The sequence below is a fragment of the Oxyura jamaicensis genome, chromosome 17 (assembly GCF_011077185.1).
Source record: "Oxyura jamaicensis isolate SHBP4307 breed ruddy duck chromosome 17, BPBGC_Ojam_1.0, whole genome shotgun sequence".
Taxonomy (NCBI): domain Eukaryota; kingdom Metazoa; phylum Chordata; class Aves; order Anseriformes; family Anatidae; genus Oxyura; species Oxyura jamaicensis.
Window position 1 is genome coordinate 5,412,760 of NC_048909.1, and position 16,518 is coordinate 5,429,277.

Genomic DNA, 16,518 nt, shown 5'->3' on the forward strand with positions numbered 1-16,518 from the left:
TTAGTGGATTTCCAAAATTAGTGGATTTCCAAAATTAGTGGATTTCCTACGTTCCCGGACCTCCTAAATCCCGGGTTGGCCTCGCTTCAGGTCTGGAGTGCGACTTGGCCACCAACGTGGTGGGGCAGCCCCTGGTGAGGCAGCAGGTGATGAAGGGAGTGCGCGAGTTCCTGCAGAACCCGAGCCCCGCCAAGCCCCTGGTGATGTCCTTCCACGGCTCCACTGGAACGGGCAAAACCTACGTGAGCTCCATGCTCGTCCGCCACCTCTTCCAGGGCGGGCTGCGCAGCCCCTACGTTCACCACTTCTCTCCGATCGTGCACTTCCCCCACGCCGAGCACGTTGAGCAGTACAAGGTAAGGCCGCCTCTCAGCACCGTACTGCTCGCTTCTTTTTTTGGGTTTCGGTGATGTCCTCGTGATCGCACTCAGGCTGCTTTGTGGCGAGCAGAGGCGATACAGCTCTTTGCCAAGCGGCTCCATGAACCTGCGGAGGATCCAGCCGTAGCTGGGATATACTCTGGCAGTCAGTTATCACTTTCATTTTCCCAACAGCAGTCCTTGCTGTGATTGCGTTCTTATTCTTTAAATATTTACACAGCCCTCTGAACACACAAAAACGCCTCGCTTTGGTGCCTTCTACCTAAAGTTCTCCCCTTGCTTTCCAAACAGCTGAATAGCTGTGAAAGCCCCTGTGCTGCTGGGGTGTATAATTCCGCCTCGCACAGCAAGCAGCTGCCGAACAGCAGCTTAACCTGCGCCTCTTAAAGCTGAGAAAGGCAAGACAGGAAAAGGTGAAGGTTTGCTAATGAAACCTCAGCAGAGCGGGGAAATCAACGCACCCAAACGTTTCCTTTCTGGGTGGTTGGAGAAGTTACCGGTTCTTTTGTGTCCTCAGAAGAAATATGCTCAGTAAGGTAAAAGCTCAGGCTGGGTAAAATGCTTCAATGTAGAGCTCCGCCTGCCTCAAGAGGCTCAGTGTTCGTGGGGGGTTGGCAGCAGCACCAAGGTAACTCCAGCCAGGGTGGAGAGAGGCAGAGCTCTTCTCCTTCAGTGCAGGCACGCGGTTTCTGCGCCAGGAAAGGAGCAGGCAAGAAGCACATCCCCCTTCTAGCGCTCAGTCGCTGGGAACTGTGCGGATACAGGGAGAGAGAACGTGGGGAACTGTAGGAGGCTGAACGCCCAGCTTTGGTTTGCTGCCTCCTTCACAGCGCTGCTTTAACTCTGCAATAAAAGATCTACACTGGGCTAACAAAGCTGTGCCAGCTCCAGAACAAAGGAGGGCTCCTCGCTGCTGGCTGTTCCTGCCCCGAGTAGGTGGTGCTGTGCAGGGACAAGCAGCTTTCGGCACCCTCACCTCAGCCCGTGCTCTGCGGTAGCTCGAGCCTCCCTCGCTGCCCTCGGTGTCTCAGCGCCTGGCGGCTTCGCGGACGTTTTTCCTAGGAAAACCTGAAGCGCTGGATCCAGGGGAACTTGACGAGCTGCGGCCGGTCGGCTTTCCTCTTCGACGAGATGGACAAGATGCACCCAGGCCTGATCGACGTGATCATGCCGTTCCTGGGCCCCTCGTGGGTTGTGTATGGCACCAACTACCGCAAGGCGATCTTCATCTTCATAAGGTAAGAGAGGCCCCTCCGTGGCGGGTGGGCCATCCCTCCAGCACGCCACTCTTCCTTTGGGCAGAGGTCGATGCCTGTGTCACAGCCCGCTTTCACTTTGCTTTTCCTTCTCCCAGCGTTGATCCTCTGCAAATACAGAGACATGATTTCCTTGTGAACAGGCAGAATGGGAGAGTCTGAAAAAGCTTCCCCGTCCCTGTTACTTGGCTGCCTTTACAGGAGTCATTTTAGGGCAGGCCGTGGGCAAACCTGGATTGAGCTCCTGCAGGCAGGGGGACGTCGGCTGCCTCCTCTGTGCTGCGGCACCGCTCTCCTGGACACCCGGTGAGTACGCACCTTGTTCTTGTGCAGCAACGCGGGAGGAGAGCAGATCAACGAAATGACGCTGGAGCTCTGGCGGGCCCACCGGGACCGGGAGGAGATCAGCCTGCAGGACGCGGAGTCGGCCATCTCCAAAGCCGTGTTTGAAAACCCTCAGAGTGAGTCCCTGGAAGTGTTCTTGGCGGGGAGCAGAGCCCAGCAGAGGGAGCCAGGCCCATTCCACACGGCCACCGACGCTGCCCGGCACCTCCCAAGCAGGCAGAAAGGGACGGGGATTTGGAGGGGAGGGAACTGCAATCCCCTCAAGGTGTCCTGGCAGAGGGAAGGAATAGCCCGGCTCCGCAGGCCAGCAGGCCTGTTAACACGCTTAGCAAATTTCTTTGGAGATGTGCGTTCGCAGCCGAGAGATGGCAGTCAGCACAGCAGCACAGCACGCTCACTGAGATGTGCCAATCTCCACGGCCTGCTTGGATCTCCTCGCTTTGAACTTGTCACGGGGAGCAGAACTTAAGGCTGACCGCTAAATCCTACCAATTCCCGGAGAAAAACAAATCTGTTTGGGGGAGGAGGGTTTGACAGCTGATCGGTTCCACTCCTTATACCAAACTAGAGCAGATCTGCCTGCCCTGCAGCCGAGATTTTTGGCTTCACACCAAGCAGTTCTCTGAATTCCAAGGACCGCTGACACCCTGAAGGTAAAACCTCCTGTCTCTTTTGCTCTTGCAGGTGGGTTCTGGAAATCCGGGATCATTAACGAGCATCTCATTGACTTTGTCGTGCCCTTCCTCCCGCTGAAGCACCACCACGTAAAGCAGTGCGTCGTCAACGAGCTTGTCCAGCAAGGCCTAGAAGTACGTCAGGGCGTGGTCCAGGAGGTGGCGGACAGCATCCCCTACTTCCCAGAAGAAGAGAAAATATTTTCATCAACAGGCTGCAAAACAGTGGCCTCTCGGATCAGTTTTTTCTTCTAGCCACTGTCAGGGGCCTTGCTCAGCTCCACGGGGGACGAATGTGGAGCTGTGGAGCTGCAGAGCCCAGGGCTGGCAGGGTGAGGCCCAGGAGCTGCGGGTTACCAGCCGGTGGCACAAGTGCTCTCCTGCTGAACTCCTCTGTCCAGCCCCAAGGATGCCACTGCAGGATGCAGCTGTGGGAGCAAGAGCAAGGGGTGTGATTTAAAGCACTTTACGGATTTATCCTATGGCCAGGTGAGGGTGGATACGACCGGCACGGTGCACCGCCCCAGACATCTGTGATGAAAAGGGGAAGATGCCAAGAGGGACCGCAGCGTCAGGGAGGTTTCTGACCCTGCCAGCAGCACCGATCTGCAGCTCTCCCCTCTTCAGGCAGCTACTGATACCCAGTGCATCAAGATTCTGAGCCCTAAAAATATATATTTTTTTTTAATACAGCATTTTAGCATTTTTTTAAAACTGTCTTTTTAAGTGTGGCAGTACCTCAGTTCCTTGGTACAATGTGACAGTGTTGGTGTTGACTCCTGCGACGCTGGCTGGTGAACACCTTCAACGTTGCAGCGGAGTTTGCTTTCTGAGGAATTTTTAGAGCCAACTTCTTTCCAGTTTCCTTTCACTGTGAATAGGTGCTGGTAGGGACCAGCTTCACCATCAAGAAGCACGGGGTCGCAGTGAGGGAAATGTCACTGCCCAACCCGCCAAGAGCCCAGCTCTTCCCCATCTTTCCCCCGAGGTCCTGCAGCAAACCAGGAAAGCAAAAACAAAACACCAGACCTCTCCCTTGTTTTACTAGCTACAAAAAAAAACTTCGTGCCTACCTCCAGGGGAGACCGTGGTGCTACGAATGGTTTTAAAAATTCTTTTTATTCAGTGTTGATTTCTACAGCAGGCTGAGGAGTTGGTGCTATAAGCTGCTGAGCCTCTTTTACATCCTTCTGCTGGTCAGACCTCGCAAACTTTGGCTGGGCCAGCTCTGCTGAGCTTCTCGGGGCCGCCACTTACGTGGGAACCTGAGGACAAGCAGGAGAAGATCAGTACTCGGATCGGTACTCCATGCTGTCAGGAACATTGGCCTTTGTCCTGTGTTAATCTCTGTGCAGTTACGGGAGCACAGGTCAGAGGAACCAGAACCATTCCGTCTCTGGGAACAACCTGCCTGAGGGGTGGGTGAACGGGGACATTCTGATGCTCCCCTCAGGCCCCATGCTGAAACGAGCTGCAGTGCTTGGGACCATTCCAGCCTGCCTCCAGAGCCAGAGCTTGTGGGACAACGATTGCAGGCACCACCCAGATGTGGCCTGGGCGCTGGCCCACGGACAGACTCAAACATCCTGCCTCTTTCAAAAGCGTTGGGCGTTTCTAATTTTAAAATAAATCTTCTATGAAATAAATAGTTGGGGAAGAGTCATTTACTTGGGTTCCTAATTGCAGCTATCGCAGAAGGACTTGGAAGACTTGCGGTTGCACGGGCACAGCTGCCTGATGGAACAGCACTTCAGGGATTTGGTGGCACAGAGATGATGGTCTCTAATTAGGTAACTGGAAACAAGACAGTGACCTTTCCCAGGGGAGAAGGTGAAATGGCAGTAGCTGGCCCAGATGTTCTCTGCAGAGGTACAGGAAAGCCACAGGGTCTGTGCCACAGCTACAGGCAGCCCCTTTTCCCCTGTGCACAGCACATCTCTGCATACGAGGCCACGTTCCCAGGACTAGTGCCAGGGCAGGAAGCAGGAGGCTGTGGTGCCCAAGCCTACGGCCTGGTTCGTAGGCTGGGTAAAGGCTGACCCCCCCCCCCCCATGCCCTGGCAGCACACACCCCTTGCCACCGCACTGGCACCGTAATTCAGCAGTTAGCTCTGAAGGCAGCTGAAATGCACCCCTGTGCTCCTGAGCAAACAAACCCGCCATGCTCAGGGCTGAGCAAACCCCACTTGGGGCGGGCAGGGTGACACCCGAGACAAAACTGCAAGTGCTCACCTACTGCTGTCACACCAGGCGTCACCGGCTGAAGTTGTGGGTTCTGGGGGGCTCTGAAGTGTTTCCTCTACAGTTTCTTGGGCGAGGCGTCCGGTCTCACTCCTCAGGATAGCCTGGACAGTCGTTCTTGGAAAGAGGTGGTGTGCGAGGGAAAGGATCTGCAACAGCAACAAGACCTGGATGTCCTCCTGACAGACCAGCACATGCAAAAAAGCTTTCCCCTGCAGCCAAACACCTGCCTCGTGCCACCAGCGAAGGACCTGGCAGCCTCACCGGGACCTGCCATGACAGGGAGCCTGTTTTTTTTGTTGTTGTTGTTTCGTTTTTCATGAAGCAGCCCCTGATCTATTGAACTGTGCTGCTGCCCCATTAAGTGCCACGCTTGGCAACAGCAGCATGGGGCACGCTCCTCATATCACAGCCCAGCTCCAGGAGGGCTTCTGCCTTGTATTAAGTTCAAAGAAATGGGAAAATAAAAATGAACAGGAGGAAAAAGACCTGCCCGATGGCTCTAACACAAAGCTGCTGTAAAAGCCAGGCTGTAACCACTGCTGCTTGGCTTGGACCTGTACCCCAGCAGGACCCCTGACCCCCAACCCGTGTTTCTTGGTGCCAGCTGCTGGCCCTGATGCAGAACACAAACACCGGGCTTGCCCCAAATCACTTAACCACTAGGTACAGGCACTGCAGCTGAGGCAATATACCAGTAACTGCTTGTTCCCCGAGCAGTGCAGGGGGGAGCAGCAGCAGGGTTGTACCTCGCTGTCCGTGGGGTCCAGCCGCAGGCTCCGCACAGCGTCCTCCCTCGCGCTCTGCACCCTCCACAGGCACAGGCGGGCCCGGGCCCGGTGCAGGTAGTGCAGAGCTTCGCGGGGGTCGTGCTCAATGGCAGCAGAGAAGCGAGCCTCCGCCTGCTGGTACCGCCTGTGAGGGGACAGGAGCACATGCTGGGCTCGCCACGGGCTCTCGGGCAGCCTCATCACCCTCCTGCTCACCTCGCCACCACGTCCTGACGACCCAGCTCGTGCAGTGTCGCCGCAACACGTCGCTGCACACCGAGGTTCCCTGGGCTCAGCTCCAGCGCCTGCTGGTAATCCGCTAGCGCGTGGGCCAGCTCCCCCAGGCGAAGGAAGCAGTCTGCAACGAAGCCGTACCGGCGTCTCAGCAACCGAGAGCGGCTGGGGGCTGGCTGCTGCCCTGGGCCTTTGCCTGGAGCTCTCTGTGCCGGGGGGAAACACGCCTCGTGTTCAGCCAAAAGCTCTGCGCTGCGACTGCCGGGAGGTGCAGCCCAGTATGGGAGAGGGCAGCACTTCCCAGCCATGCCCCAGAATAGATCTTGTGGTTAGGGAGCAGCAGAGGCAGTGGTAAATCCTCACTCCTGGTTCTCTCCCCACTGTTGAAAACAGTAAAGGCACCCCTGCGAGGCACAGAGCTCTTTTCTGGGAACTGGGATCAGGATCAAGAGAGAACCCAGGAGCCTTACCTAACACAGGACCCCAGAGCAGGGCCTTTCCCCACAGACATTCACTGCCTGAGTGCAAGCTGCTGCTGTTTGACACCCCAGCCCTATCCGTGAGCCCTCGTTCTTGCCCTGGGGACCCCACTTTGACCCCCAGCCCAGCCACTTGCCTCCTCTGTTGACACAGAGTCCCTCCTCTGTCCTCTCATCTCGCAGAGCCTCACCAAGGAGCATCACAGCCTCATCAAGCCGGCCCAGAGTGTAGCAGTGCACGGCACGGTCATTGTAGGTGAGCACCAGCTGCCGCCGAGCCTCCTGAGCCTCCGGGCCCTCATTGGCACAAAGCTGCCTCGCCTTGGCCAAGTCCTTGCAGGCTGCGCTGAAGTCCTTCAGCCGTCGGAGGAGGGCCCCCCTGTGACACAGGGACACAGAAATGAAGACTCAGCCACCAGCAGGGCCAACTGGCCGCAGTAACATGTCCGCTACCTGAGGGTGAAGAATTCAGCAGCCAAGGGGTTGGTCTCGATGGCAAAGCTGATCTTGAGCAGGGCCCCACGCAGGTCCCCGCACAGGGCCTTCGACACTGCCTCGGCCTTGGCCTCTAGGCCTCGCCTCTGCAGCCGCTGCCGCAGCGCCTGGGCAGCTCCGTGCTGTGGCTCCAGCTCCAGGGCCCGCTGGACGTCCTGGTGACACAGGGACAACTGCCCGGGAGACCGGGTTCCCTCAGGACCTGGAGCTTCCAGGAGGATCAGCCAGGATCCCTTGGGGACCGGAGCAGCCGTACCTGCCCAAAGCGCTCGTAGAAGGAGGCACGGAGCACGTACAGATCAGGGTTCCTCGCATCCTCCGCCAGGTCTCTGTTAAGCATCCGGAGGCACTCCGGGAACTTGTTGAGGGCAGAGAGGCACAAGATGCTGCAAGAGGAGAGGAGCACAGCTGGCAGGGAGCCCACGGCAGGACCAGCCCAGCTGAACAGCCTCACGCTGCTTCACCTCCTCCGTCGAAACACCCTGCGGTGGGGCTGCAGCTCAGCTGCTCGTGTAAAGGCCTCCAGGGCCTCGCTGTAGAGCTCCTGGTCAAGCAGACATTGTCCCTGCAGGGAAAGCCTGTCAGCATGGCCACAGGCCAGGGCTGCAGACAGGGAGAATGGAGTGGTAGCTCACCTGCAGGTCAAGGACGAGGGCTAAGCGAGCCAGGCAGTGCTGCTCCCGTGCAGGTCCCAACGCAAGCGCCTTCCTGAAGTTCAGAGTGGCTGACTGGAAGTCACAAAGCTGGAGGAAAGCCTCTGCCCGCTGCTCGTACAGCTCTGCCTGCACCACAGACACCCTCAGCCCTTGCTGCTCATGACCCAGCCCTGCTCAAGCTACCCAGGACCAGCCTGGCAAGAGGCTCATACCACTGTAAGTGCAACCTGAAAGCAGCTGCCAGCCTTACAGCCAGCCTTAACAAGGCTGCCTCCCCTCCCCAGCTCCCAGCCTGGCATGTCCCCAGCCCCCTGGGACCCATTACCCGCTGCGGATCCAGGCCGATGGCTTTCGTGTAGCAGATGATGGCTTTCTCCCACTGGCTGCAGGATGAGAACTGCAGCCCTTTCTGCCAGCTGCGGAGAGGAAAAGAGCCACGAGCCAGGCCCAGGCTCTCACTGCCAAACGTGGAGCTTGTGGAGCCCGTCAGGGTCCGAAGGAAGCTCAGCTCCAAAGGCAGAGCCGAGACACGCAGGGCTGGAGGATGGCTAGGGGGATATTGAGGACTGCGTATCCTGCATGCTCTTGCTCACACAGATTGCCGCTAAAGGCAGTTAGAGCAGGTAACGGGTGCACCAGGTGTGACCACGTTCGGACACAGAGCACACCCAGCACTTACTGCTCCCGCATCCTGCCCTGCACAACTGCTGCGAAGGGCCCCGCTCCCCTGGGGCGCTCGACGCCGCTCAGGCACCGGCTGGGCCCAAAGATCCTCCGCAGGGCCCTTTCCCAGCCGGCCTCCAGCTGCTCCCCGGGCACTGCCGTCGCAAACAGCTCCCCGGCATCCATCTCCGTGCCCCCCTGCAGCAGCACACAGCTCCCTGCAGCCCCTCCTGAGCCCCCCCCCCCAGCCAGCATCCTGGGGGGGAGCACCCCAGAGATACTCAAAGCTGGGAGGAAGGGATAATGGAGGAGGGAGAGGGAAGGGTCCCCCCGTACCCCCACGGGAGCAGAGGAGGCAGCACGGATGAGCTGAGCCCGACCTGGCCCCACGATGCAGCCCCCCGGGCCCACCCCGCTGCCCACAACCACGATGGCGGCGGTGCCCGGGAGCAAGATGGCGCCCCCCCCCCCCAAGATGGCGGTGGGGAGGTGCCCTCTGAGGGCTTGGCTGGCCTCGGGACACATCCCTGCAGAGAGGGGCTCGGCCCCCGCCTCTGGCTGGGTGCTGGCAGCATAATGGGGGGTTTTGTCCTTCTACCACATGGTGACACGAGGGGGTCTAGTTCTGCGTTGGTGCTGTGCAGTGGGAGGGGGTCCTGGTGGAAGGGGACAGGTGTTGTCCCCTCCTCACAGCAGGGCTTGTCGACCCCAGCAACCATTCCCCCCTCTCCTGCTGAAAAGCCTCTGCTCCCCTCTCTCTCCCCCTTTTCTCCTACGCCCTCTTCCCTCCACCTCCCCAAGGCAGACGCTGTTTTGGCACAGCGGCAGACATGGAAACAATCAGCTCTCGCGGCCCCGCCAGGCTTGGCAGGAGCCCGGTGTCCTGGCGCAGCCCAGCCAAAACCTCTTCCAGCCTCGTGTTTCTTGGAGTTGGGCCCGACGCACCCGGGGAAGGCATGGGGGCCGCTCCTCATGGCCCAGCACCGTCCCCTCACCCTTCAGCTGCCTGGTGGGGACCAGCACTGGCATCTCCATGTCTGCCAGGCACCCTGGTACCTGAGTGCCATTGGAGTCCATCCCCACCATGGCAGTCCCAGTACTGCAAGGGGTGGCCCATGAAGGTGGCTGCAGCTTTCCCCAGCAGCACAGCTGGCTGCAGCTGTAAGGGTTTTTTTTGCTGGAGGCCATTAGGGAGGTTCTGGGGGGAGACTGGGTGCACCCAGAAGCCTGCAGGGCCAAACTGGAGAGCAGGGCAGGGACAGGGATGATAGGGACAACATACAGAAGGGATCTGAGCAGGGACACGCTGAACAGGAGGGCAGGAGACCCTTCTTAGCTGTTTGGCCAGCCAGCCCTTCTGTCCCTCCTGACAACACCAGGAGGCCAGCACCTTCTGCCCCATCATGCTGCCTCCTAGGTCCCTCCCTGATGTCCCTACTGGTGGCTCTAGCCTCACTCAGCACTTCCCTGATCCCCATTGTCCAAACGTTGCCTTCCCGTCATCACCTGTGTGTTCCCTGCTTCATGGATGTGCAGAAGCACTGTGGCAAGGGTGTCCCAGCCCCATGTGTCATGGAAAGCCAGAGCTGCCTGGAATTTCCTAGCTCACCAGTTCATGAGGTCTGCTCCCACTGAGCTGGAGCAAGTAGGGAGGTTGTGGGGCCGTCATAGTTTCTGAGTTAGGTTGTTTTGTGCGAAAACACTGGAGCTTTTGAAAGCTGGAGGAGTTTTGGCTCCTTGTGGCCAGCCCCGTTACAGGTCTCTTGCCAGAGCGGGCAGCCCAGGGAAGGGCTTCTCCCCACCACCACCACCACCACCCCAGCATCCCAAAGGCCCTGGGCTCTCCTTGGCACATCCTGCCTGGCCTACAAGCCCTGAGAGCATGGTGGCTCCTTGCCCGTGTCCCAGCGGGCACTGGAACATGTCCCAGGACCCTTGCTGTGCCACGTGTACCGCAGCACTGCTGCTGCTTCCTTCATCTGCTCCAGCTGGCAAAAGACCTTCACCCTCTCCATCTGCAGCTCTGAGCCAAGAGCTCCTCAAGCTGCATGGTCTGCAGCGAGCTTACCTGCAGCCACGGGACAGGCAATGTGCCGAAGGTGTCCCCAGCCTCCCATCAGCTCTCCATCCTGCCACAGCACCCGTGCACATACTGTCTGGGACCCTGTGACTGCAGACTGCACTGGGCCACGTCCTGCTCCCTGTTCTCCAGCAGATCCACTGGGATCTTCAGGTCCTCTGTGACCTTCTGGAGCTGCTGGTTCTCCTGCAGGAGGCCCCTGGTGTAGCTGTTCACCCTGCCCTCAGTTGTGCTCTCCTGAGTCACTATTTTGGTGGCCTCAGACATCCTGCTGTGGGGCTCACTTGCCAAGGATTGCACCCTCCTCCCCATCACCTCCATCACGTTGTGTGGAAAGAGGGGTACAGCCCACCACCCCGTGGGTGCAGGCAGCAACCCACCACCACAGGGCCCCTGCTTCAGGGCCAAAAGGGGCATCCCACTCCCAGGCACTGGGGAAAGCAGCAGCAGCTCTGGGCGCCTGGTGGGGAGCTCACGTCTCCCCCAGCTCACCTAGACTAGGGTTAGTTGAAACATTTTCAAGGAACTTGCTCCTCCACCCAAGACAAGTCCCAGTTTTCAATAAAAAATTGCCCTACAGAGCGTTTACCCACTCCAGGGAGTTGAGGTTTAGCACCAAACAAGCTCAGGCTCCTGAAAAGCAAACACCCTCCTCCAAATCTGGCCACAAACTTGACAAATGCCAGAGCCCAGCAGGACTCAGCTGCACATCCTGGTGCTCAAGCTGGTGTCAGGTCTTCAGTCCAAAGGCCAAAACCTCCACTGAGAGCATCAGCGCAAACAAGGGAAGTCATTTTCATCGGTGGTACCTGGGGAGAGCAGAGCTCTGCAGGAATGGGTCCTCCTGGCTGCCTCCCACCACCAGCCCCAGAGGCACAGCGATGCACGGGGCCACCAGCATCACTGACCGGTACCCACCGAGGGTCGGAGCACACCGACGGCTGCCATAAAGGGATGGGGCTCTCCCACTGCGGCTCTGGTTTGCTAGAAGGGGCTTTTCCCCATGCCCCTGCCCCACAGAAGCATTTGACAGCTCCATTCCCTCTCTCTCACCCCACTTTCCTGTTTCCCCTTTAGAGCTTTTGTTTCCAAAGCAACCGCCCCGAAGCACAGGCAGGGAAGGCTCCGGGATGTGATGCAGGGCAGTGCTGCCCAGCACAGCCAGCACCCGGGCGCATCAGCTCCAAACAGTCTGGTTTAATCCTCCCTGGGCTTCAGCCCAGACGCGGCACAGGTGAGGGACAGGCCCGGCAGGTGGCATGAGGCCTTCCCCCTTCCTCCCGCACCTGCAAATCCACATGAGATGTCCAAAAAAAACAGATGGAGTTTGCACCATTCGGGACAGTGCTGGCAAACCAGGAAAATACGTCCCCAGCAGAGCGGTCCAGCAGCCCCCCTGCCCAGCTGGGCACCGGCTCTCCGAGAGCCCCAGGGATAAATCCCACCTTGGGGCACCAGTGATGCTCCCCACAGAGTCACGATGCCTGGTCCCTCGGGGGAAAAGGCAGTGAGCATCCCTGCTAGCGGTCCAGGCAGGAGCAAGCCGTGAGCATCCTGATGCTTTCACACCGGGCAGACAAAGGTCCGGCTGCCCCTGGGGAGGCTCCGCTGCCAGCACCAGCAACATCAGAGCTCGTCACGGGTGGAGGAACGCAGGTAGCCCCCGCCGCCACCCCGCGGGTCCCTCAGGGTCTTCTGCGAGCCCGTCCAGCCCGTCTGCTTGGAGTCGTCGTCCCAGATGGTGGAGGTCTCCGTGTCGCTCAGCCAGTTGCTGTCCCCGGCATAGTGGGTGGGATAAACCAGGAGGGGGTGAGCCGAGAACACCAGCAGGTCCCGTGGGGCGAAGTGCCGCTTGTAGTCCTCGCTGGGGAGAGCGGGAGGAGAGAGGCTCGCATACAGAGCAGCGGAGAGAGCAGGGCTGGAAAAACCGTGCTGGGGAAGCCACCGCGTGGGGAGGGACAGCGGGTAGGGGGACGGGCACAGACACTGCGTGCTCAGAGAGGTCTGGGTGAGAGGGGGGCTCCTCACAGCTCCCCATCCACATCCAGAGCACCATCCACCTTTCACCCCCACATCTCCACTTTGATGTCCTGCTCTCTGCTTTTCCCACCCCGTCTCCCCAGGGACACCCCTGATGCTCCCCCTGACCCCCCAGCTGCCTCCCCCTTTCCAGCCGCAGCCCCACCGCTGCCCCCAGCCCGGGATGCGGGGCAGGGAGGTTCCCCCCATGGATTCGAGACCCCTGTGCAGGGCCAGCACCGTGCCCCAGCTCCGTCCCCGCCGCCGCCCCCCCCACGCTGGCAGAGGGCCATTTTCCAGCGGCTGGCGGCCAGGCGGCGGCTGGGGGGGGAATGAGCTCATGCTGCAGATGTTTTCCTCCAGCATGAGCAACACCGGGGGGAGGACGGGGGGGGGAGACGGTGACGACGGAGAAGAAACACATGCTCCCGCGGCGGCACGGCCCCACAGCCCCCCCGGCACCCCCCTGCTCCTTACTTGGGGTGCTTGTCGTACATGATGGGCAGGAACTCGTCCACCGGCAGCATTTTGGAGAGGGGCTCGGCGGCCAGCAGCTTCTGCGCCCCGCGGCGGGAGATGGCGTAGGCCAGCGTCCAGTACGAGTACCCGGCCACCACCAGGTTTCGGACACCCACCACAGGTGCCTCGTCCTCTGCATTCACCTGCTTCCTCCCCAGGTAGCTGTGGGGCAAGCGGTCAGAGCCACCCCCGTGTGTGTGTCCCCCCGACACCCCCCGGCACCTACATGAGGTCCCAGTCCTGCTGCGCCCCCTCCAGCTCCTCCATCAGGCGCCGCAGCCGTGCCGGGAAGGAGGCCTCGAAGCGCACGTCGTCCTCGAAGACCACCGAGCGCTCCAGCCCCCGGGACACGATCTGCAGGGAGGGCACGGTGCTGCAAACCCGCCCCAGCACCACGCTGGGCCATACTGGGCCGTACTGGGCCCACTCACCCTGCAGCAGAAACCCTCTCCCCGTAGCTCTGGAGAGCTGGGGCTGCACACAGGGTCCCTGCCCCGTGCTGGTGCCCCCCCGGCCCCGTACCTCCTTCCAGATGCTGTAGTGGCTGAGGAAGCAGCCAACTTCACCCTTGGTCAGCGTGCGGCCGGAGAAGGGGTCGTAGTACTCCGGGAGCATGTCCACACCCAGCACCTTGATGTCGCTGCTGTTGAGGGTGCTGCAAGGCGAGGGGTCACGTTACCGAGGTGCCCCCCTCCCTCCACGCAGCCCCCTCCCCAGGGTGACACCGGGGGGCTGGCAGAGGTGGCCCTGCACGGTCACCTCCCGTCCACGGCGTCCACCACCCGCGCAGCGATCTCCAGCTCTCGCAGGGACGCCAGCATCCGCTGGCGCCGGTCCGGCCGCCGCACCAGGTTGATGAGGAAGATCTGGGGAGGAAGAGGAGAGCACCACGGGGTGGGGGGACACATTGCTAGGGGGACAGCTTACCCAGCCACTGCGGGACAGGGGACACGGGGGCTCGGCTGAACACCGTGGTGGTGGGGAGCAGGTGAAGGTCTGCTGGGCACTTACCTCGTCAAAGCCCATTTTGGTGAGAGGCCTGGGGGGGACAGAAATGTGCCTGGAGCGCTGCATGGGGGGGCCATCCACTGCCGAGAGATGGGAAATCCCTTCGATGGGGCCCGGACCCCTCTGGCAGGGACCCAGAGCAGGCTGCCCCACCGTGGGGACAGCACCGGGACCCCTCACCCTGAGCCAGGTGTGGGGGTCACCCCAGGGACCCCCCCCCAGCGCTCACCCATGGCCTCCAGCGTGAGATGCACAAAGTTGACGCGCTCGTCCTCCAGCGTCTGGTGGGCCTTCACCGGGACGTTGATGTAGCCGAAACGCTGCTGGTTGCACACGTGGACCTCAGCGCCTGCGGGACCACGACGGGGTGGGGGTGAACACCACAGAGCCCGGCCCTTGGCCCCCCCTCACCCTCCCCAATCCCTCACCCGCCTCCTGGCAGGAGTAGGCGAAGACGATGATATCGTCGAAGGCCCAGGTGTAGTTGGGGTGAGGCGGGTAGAAGGCCAGCCGCGACGTCTCCTCCTTCCGCAGGTCGATCAGGAAGGTGGCGTACACCATGGGCACAGCGAAGCAGCCCCGGCGCTGCCGGTTCTTGGTGGGGAAGTAGTCGGCCGTGCGGCGGTAGTAGCCCTGCGGCACAGCGCGGTGACGAGGCGCAGGGCACGTGGCGGGGCGGCCCCCCAGGGGTTTTGGGAGCGTACCTGGGGCGTTATCCCGCACCAGAAGTTGGAGTAGAAGGTCTGCGAGTCCAGCATGGGGGCCACCACCGACTTGTTCTGCGCGATGAGGAACTTGAGGGTCTGGTTGTTGGTCAGGATGCTGTCCGTGTCCACGAACTACGGGGCACAGCGCGGGGTCTGGAGGCGCAGGGATGCCCGCTCGGCCACGACACCCGCACCCCATGTGCGGGGTGCCCCCCGCGCTCCTCCTGCCCTACCAGGATGTAATGCGCCCGCTGCTCCCGGGCGTAGCTCAGAGCCTCCTGCTTGAGCCTCATGAGGTTCTCATAGCGTTTGTCGCTCCAGTGCTTGGGGCCGAGCTCGTCGGGGTAGGCGCTGTGCAGGGGGGAGGAACGCGGGGGTTAACGGCGCCGGCTGGGAACGCACAAACTCGGTGCAGGCTCCGCGTGCCGGCCGGCTGAGTCAGCCCACGGCTGCTCCTGGCAGCCGCCCCGGGTCTGCAGCGGGAGCCCCGCAGGGACGGCGGGGCCATGGAGCCCCACAGGCACGGGACAGGGCTGTGCCGCCGCCTGGACCTGCCCCGAACCCAGCCGGGGAGGACGACGGAGCACCCTCCGCACAGAGCCCTGCCAGCACCCCGCATCCAAGGGAGAGGTGGAAGGAAAGCGGGGGAGGTTCAAACCCCGGGGAGAGGCTGTGGGGTCGCTCGCAGCCTGGCCCCGTGGCTCCCAGCCTCACCTGGGCCCCTCCGCCTCCTTCCACACCACCGAGTGATAATCCTTGCCCGCCGCCGCCAGCCACTCGCGCAGCATCGCCGTGGTGTTGTCCGAGTTGTGGTCCGTCGCGCACCTGGAGGGGGGGACGTCAGCCCCACGGGGAAAAAAACCTTCCCTGCGAGGTAAATACTGCCGGCCCCGCGAGGCTGGGGCAGCGAAGGAGGGGAGCAGGGCTCGCTCGGAGAGGCACCGTGTTAATTTGAAGGAACCAAGGCTGCGTTTGCAGGAGGAAGGCAAACGGGTAATTTCTTCCCCGACACTGCCCCGCCAGCAAGGGCTGGCCCACGGCTCTCGCTTGCCCTCAGACCCCGCTCTTGCGGCCCGAAATCGGCTTTGCCTTTCCTGGCCCCGTGGCATCGGCTCCTTCCCCGCTGCACCCCGCGGCTCCGGCAGCACCCCCTCCCCAAAGCCACCCCGCCACACACAGACCCCATCCCCCAAAACGATGCCTGGGGGGAACCCGCTGGGAGGGGGCTGGGCCCCACATCACAGCGGTGCCACCCCCGAGCCCCCATGCTCCTTGCCCCCTCCAGATCCCCCCAGATGCCCCCCAGGCCCTGGCACCGCAGGGACCCCGCGGTCACGGGGGGAAGGCAGGGCCTGACCCCGCAGGGCTCCGGCAGTGCCAGCCAGAGACATCGGGTCCAGAGAGGCTCCAGGGGGTGGCAGAGCGAAGGCGAGAGCCCCCCAGCTCCCCCCCAGCACAGCCTCCCCCATCCCCCCACAACCCCTCCCTGGCCAGCCCCCTGCCTCGTCGCCCATAAAAGCAGCTGGGGGAAAGTTTCCAGCGAGCTCAAGCAAGCGGCGGCTGCGACGGAGCGGGGAAGGGAAGGGACTGGGGGCTCCTCTCCCACCCCACCAGCACGGTAAAAGGGGTTGGGGGGGGAGGGGGTTGTGTATGGGGTGGGGGGACAGGGACAGGCTCAGTGGGGAGAGGGAGTTTTTGTCCCTGGTGATGTGGAGTGCCCCCCCCCAGCCCAGCGTGTCCCTCCCTCGGCAGCCCCACAGCTCCGGGAGGGGGGCAGTGGGGGTCTCTGCCCCTCGCTGTGGGCTGTGCCCCCCCCTCAGCCCCTGCCTGCTGGGTCCCCCCAGCTGGGGCAGAGCCCCCCACACAGCCCCAGCCCCTCTGGTTACCACCAGGGTCCCTGCAGCCCGCCACAAACGGGGGGGTCACTCCCCAGGTACCCACTCCCCCAAACCTCTGCGCCCCCCCCAGGGGCTCCCACTCCTCTGGGATCCC

General features: G+C 61.6%; 4 protein-coding genes across 7 annotated transcripts in view; 2 read left to right on the plus strand and 2 right to left on the minus strand.

Moving 5' to 3' along the window:
* TOR2A (torsin family 2 member A) overlaps positions 1-4,301 on the plus strand; it is a 4,733-nt gene extending 432 nt beyond the window's left edge. The window contains exons 2-5 of the mRNA XM_035341740.1: positions 91-356; positions 1,443-1,618; positions 1,970-2,097; positions 2,666-4,301. Coding sequence (XP_035197631.1) covers positions 150-356; positions 1,443-1,618; positions 1,970-2,097; positions 2,666-2,910 — 756 coding nt within the window. The 5' untranslated portion in view covers positions 91-149 and the 3' untranslated portion in view covers positions 2,911-4,301. The remainder of the gene's footprint in view (positions 1-90; positions 357-1,442; positions 1,619-1,969; positions 2,098-2,665) is intronic.
* SH2D3C (SH2 domain containing 3C) overlaps positions 1-10,014 on the plus strand; it is a 32,891-nt gene extending 22,877 nt beyond the window's left edge. Inside the window, exon 13 of the mRNA XM_035341735.1 lies at positions 9,994-10,014. The gene's annotated coding sequence lies outside the window, so the exon portion shown is untranslated. The remainder of the gene's footprint in view (positions 1-9,993) is intronic.
* Positions 3,362-9,322, minus strand: TTC16 (tetratricopeptide repeat domain 16). 2 transcript variants are annotated; one of them, XM_035341739.1, is made up of 12 exons: positions 8,530-9,322; positions 8,210-8,391; positions 7,856-7,946; positions 7,510-7,656; positions 7,339-7,439; positions 7,131-7,260; positions 6,833-7,047; positions 6,571-6,758; positions 5,883-6,024; positions 5,646-5,811; positions 4,888-5,045; positions 3,362-3,920 (listed from the first exon to the last, which is right to left on the minus strand). In XM_035341739.1, the coding sequence occupies exons 1-12, from the start codon at positions 8,716-8,718 to the stop codon at positions 3,836-3,838; spliced, it is 1,794 nt and encodes a 597-aa protein (XP_035197630.1). In that variant the 5' UTR covers positions 8,719-9,322; the 3' UTR covers positions 3,362-3,835. The 2 variants fall into 2 exon arrangements, with proteins under 2 accessions (XP_035197630.1, XP_035197629.1); XM_035341738.1 differs by having other exon boundaries at positions 6,517-6,758.
* Positions 10,015-11,450: 1,436 nt separating the features above from the next.
* CERCAM (cerebral endothelial cell adhesion molecule) overlaps positions 11,451-16,518 on the minus strand; it is a 10,726-nt gene continuing 5,658 nt past the window's right edge. For all 3 annotated transcript variants that reach the window (XM_035341235.1, XM_035341236.1, XM_035341234.1), the window contains 11 exons: positions 15,241-15,351; positions 14,760-14,877; positions 14,524-14,658; positions 14,248-14,452; positions 14,049-14,168; positions 13,823-13,899; positions 13,571-13,677; positions 13,334-13,466; positions 13,038-13,165; positions 12,770-12,973; positions 11,451-12,137 (listed from right to left, as the gene is read on the minus strand). In XM_035341235.1, the coding sequence (XP_035197126.1) occupies positions 11,900-12,137; positions 12,770-12,973; positions 13,038-13,165; positions 13,334-13,466; positions 13,571-13,677; positions 13,823-13,899; positions 14,049-14,168; positions 14,248-14,452; positions 14,524-14,658; positions 14,760-14,877; positions 15,241-15,314 (1,539 nt within the window). In that variant the 5' untranslated portion in view covers positions 15,315-15,351 and the 3' untranslated portion in view covers positions 11,451-11,899. The remainder of the gene's footprint in view (positions 12,138-12,769; positions 12,974-13,037; positions 13,166-13,333; positions 13,467-13,570; positions 13,678-13,822; positions 13,900-14,048; positions 14,169-14,247; positions 14,453-14,523; positions 14,659-14,759; positions 14,878-15,240; positions 15,352-16,518) is intronic.

Bases quoted from the DNA above. Each gene is read 5' to 3' on its own strand.
- TTC16 (XM_035341738.1), bottom strand. From the start codon at position 8,718: ATGTGTCCCGAGGCCAGCCAAGCCCTCAGAGGGCACCTCCCCACCGCC. The intron at 7,440-7,509 runs GTGAGCTACCAC...CTTTCCCTGCAG, and splicing joins CCCTCGTCCTTGACCTGCAG to GGACAATGTCTGCTTGACCA. The intron at 3,921-4,887 runs GTGAGCACTTGC...GCTTGTCCTCAG, and splicing joins GCCTGGTGTGACAGCAGTAG to GTTCCCACGTAAGTGGCGGC.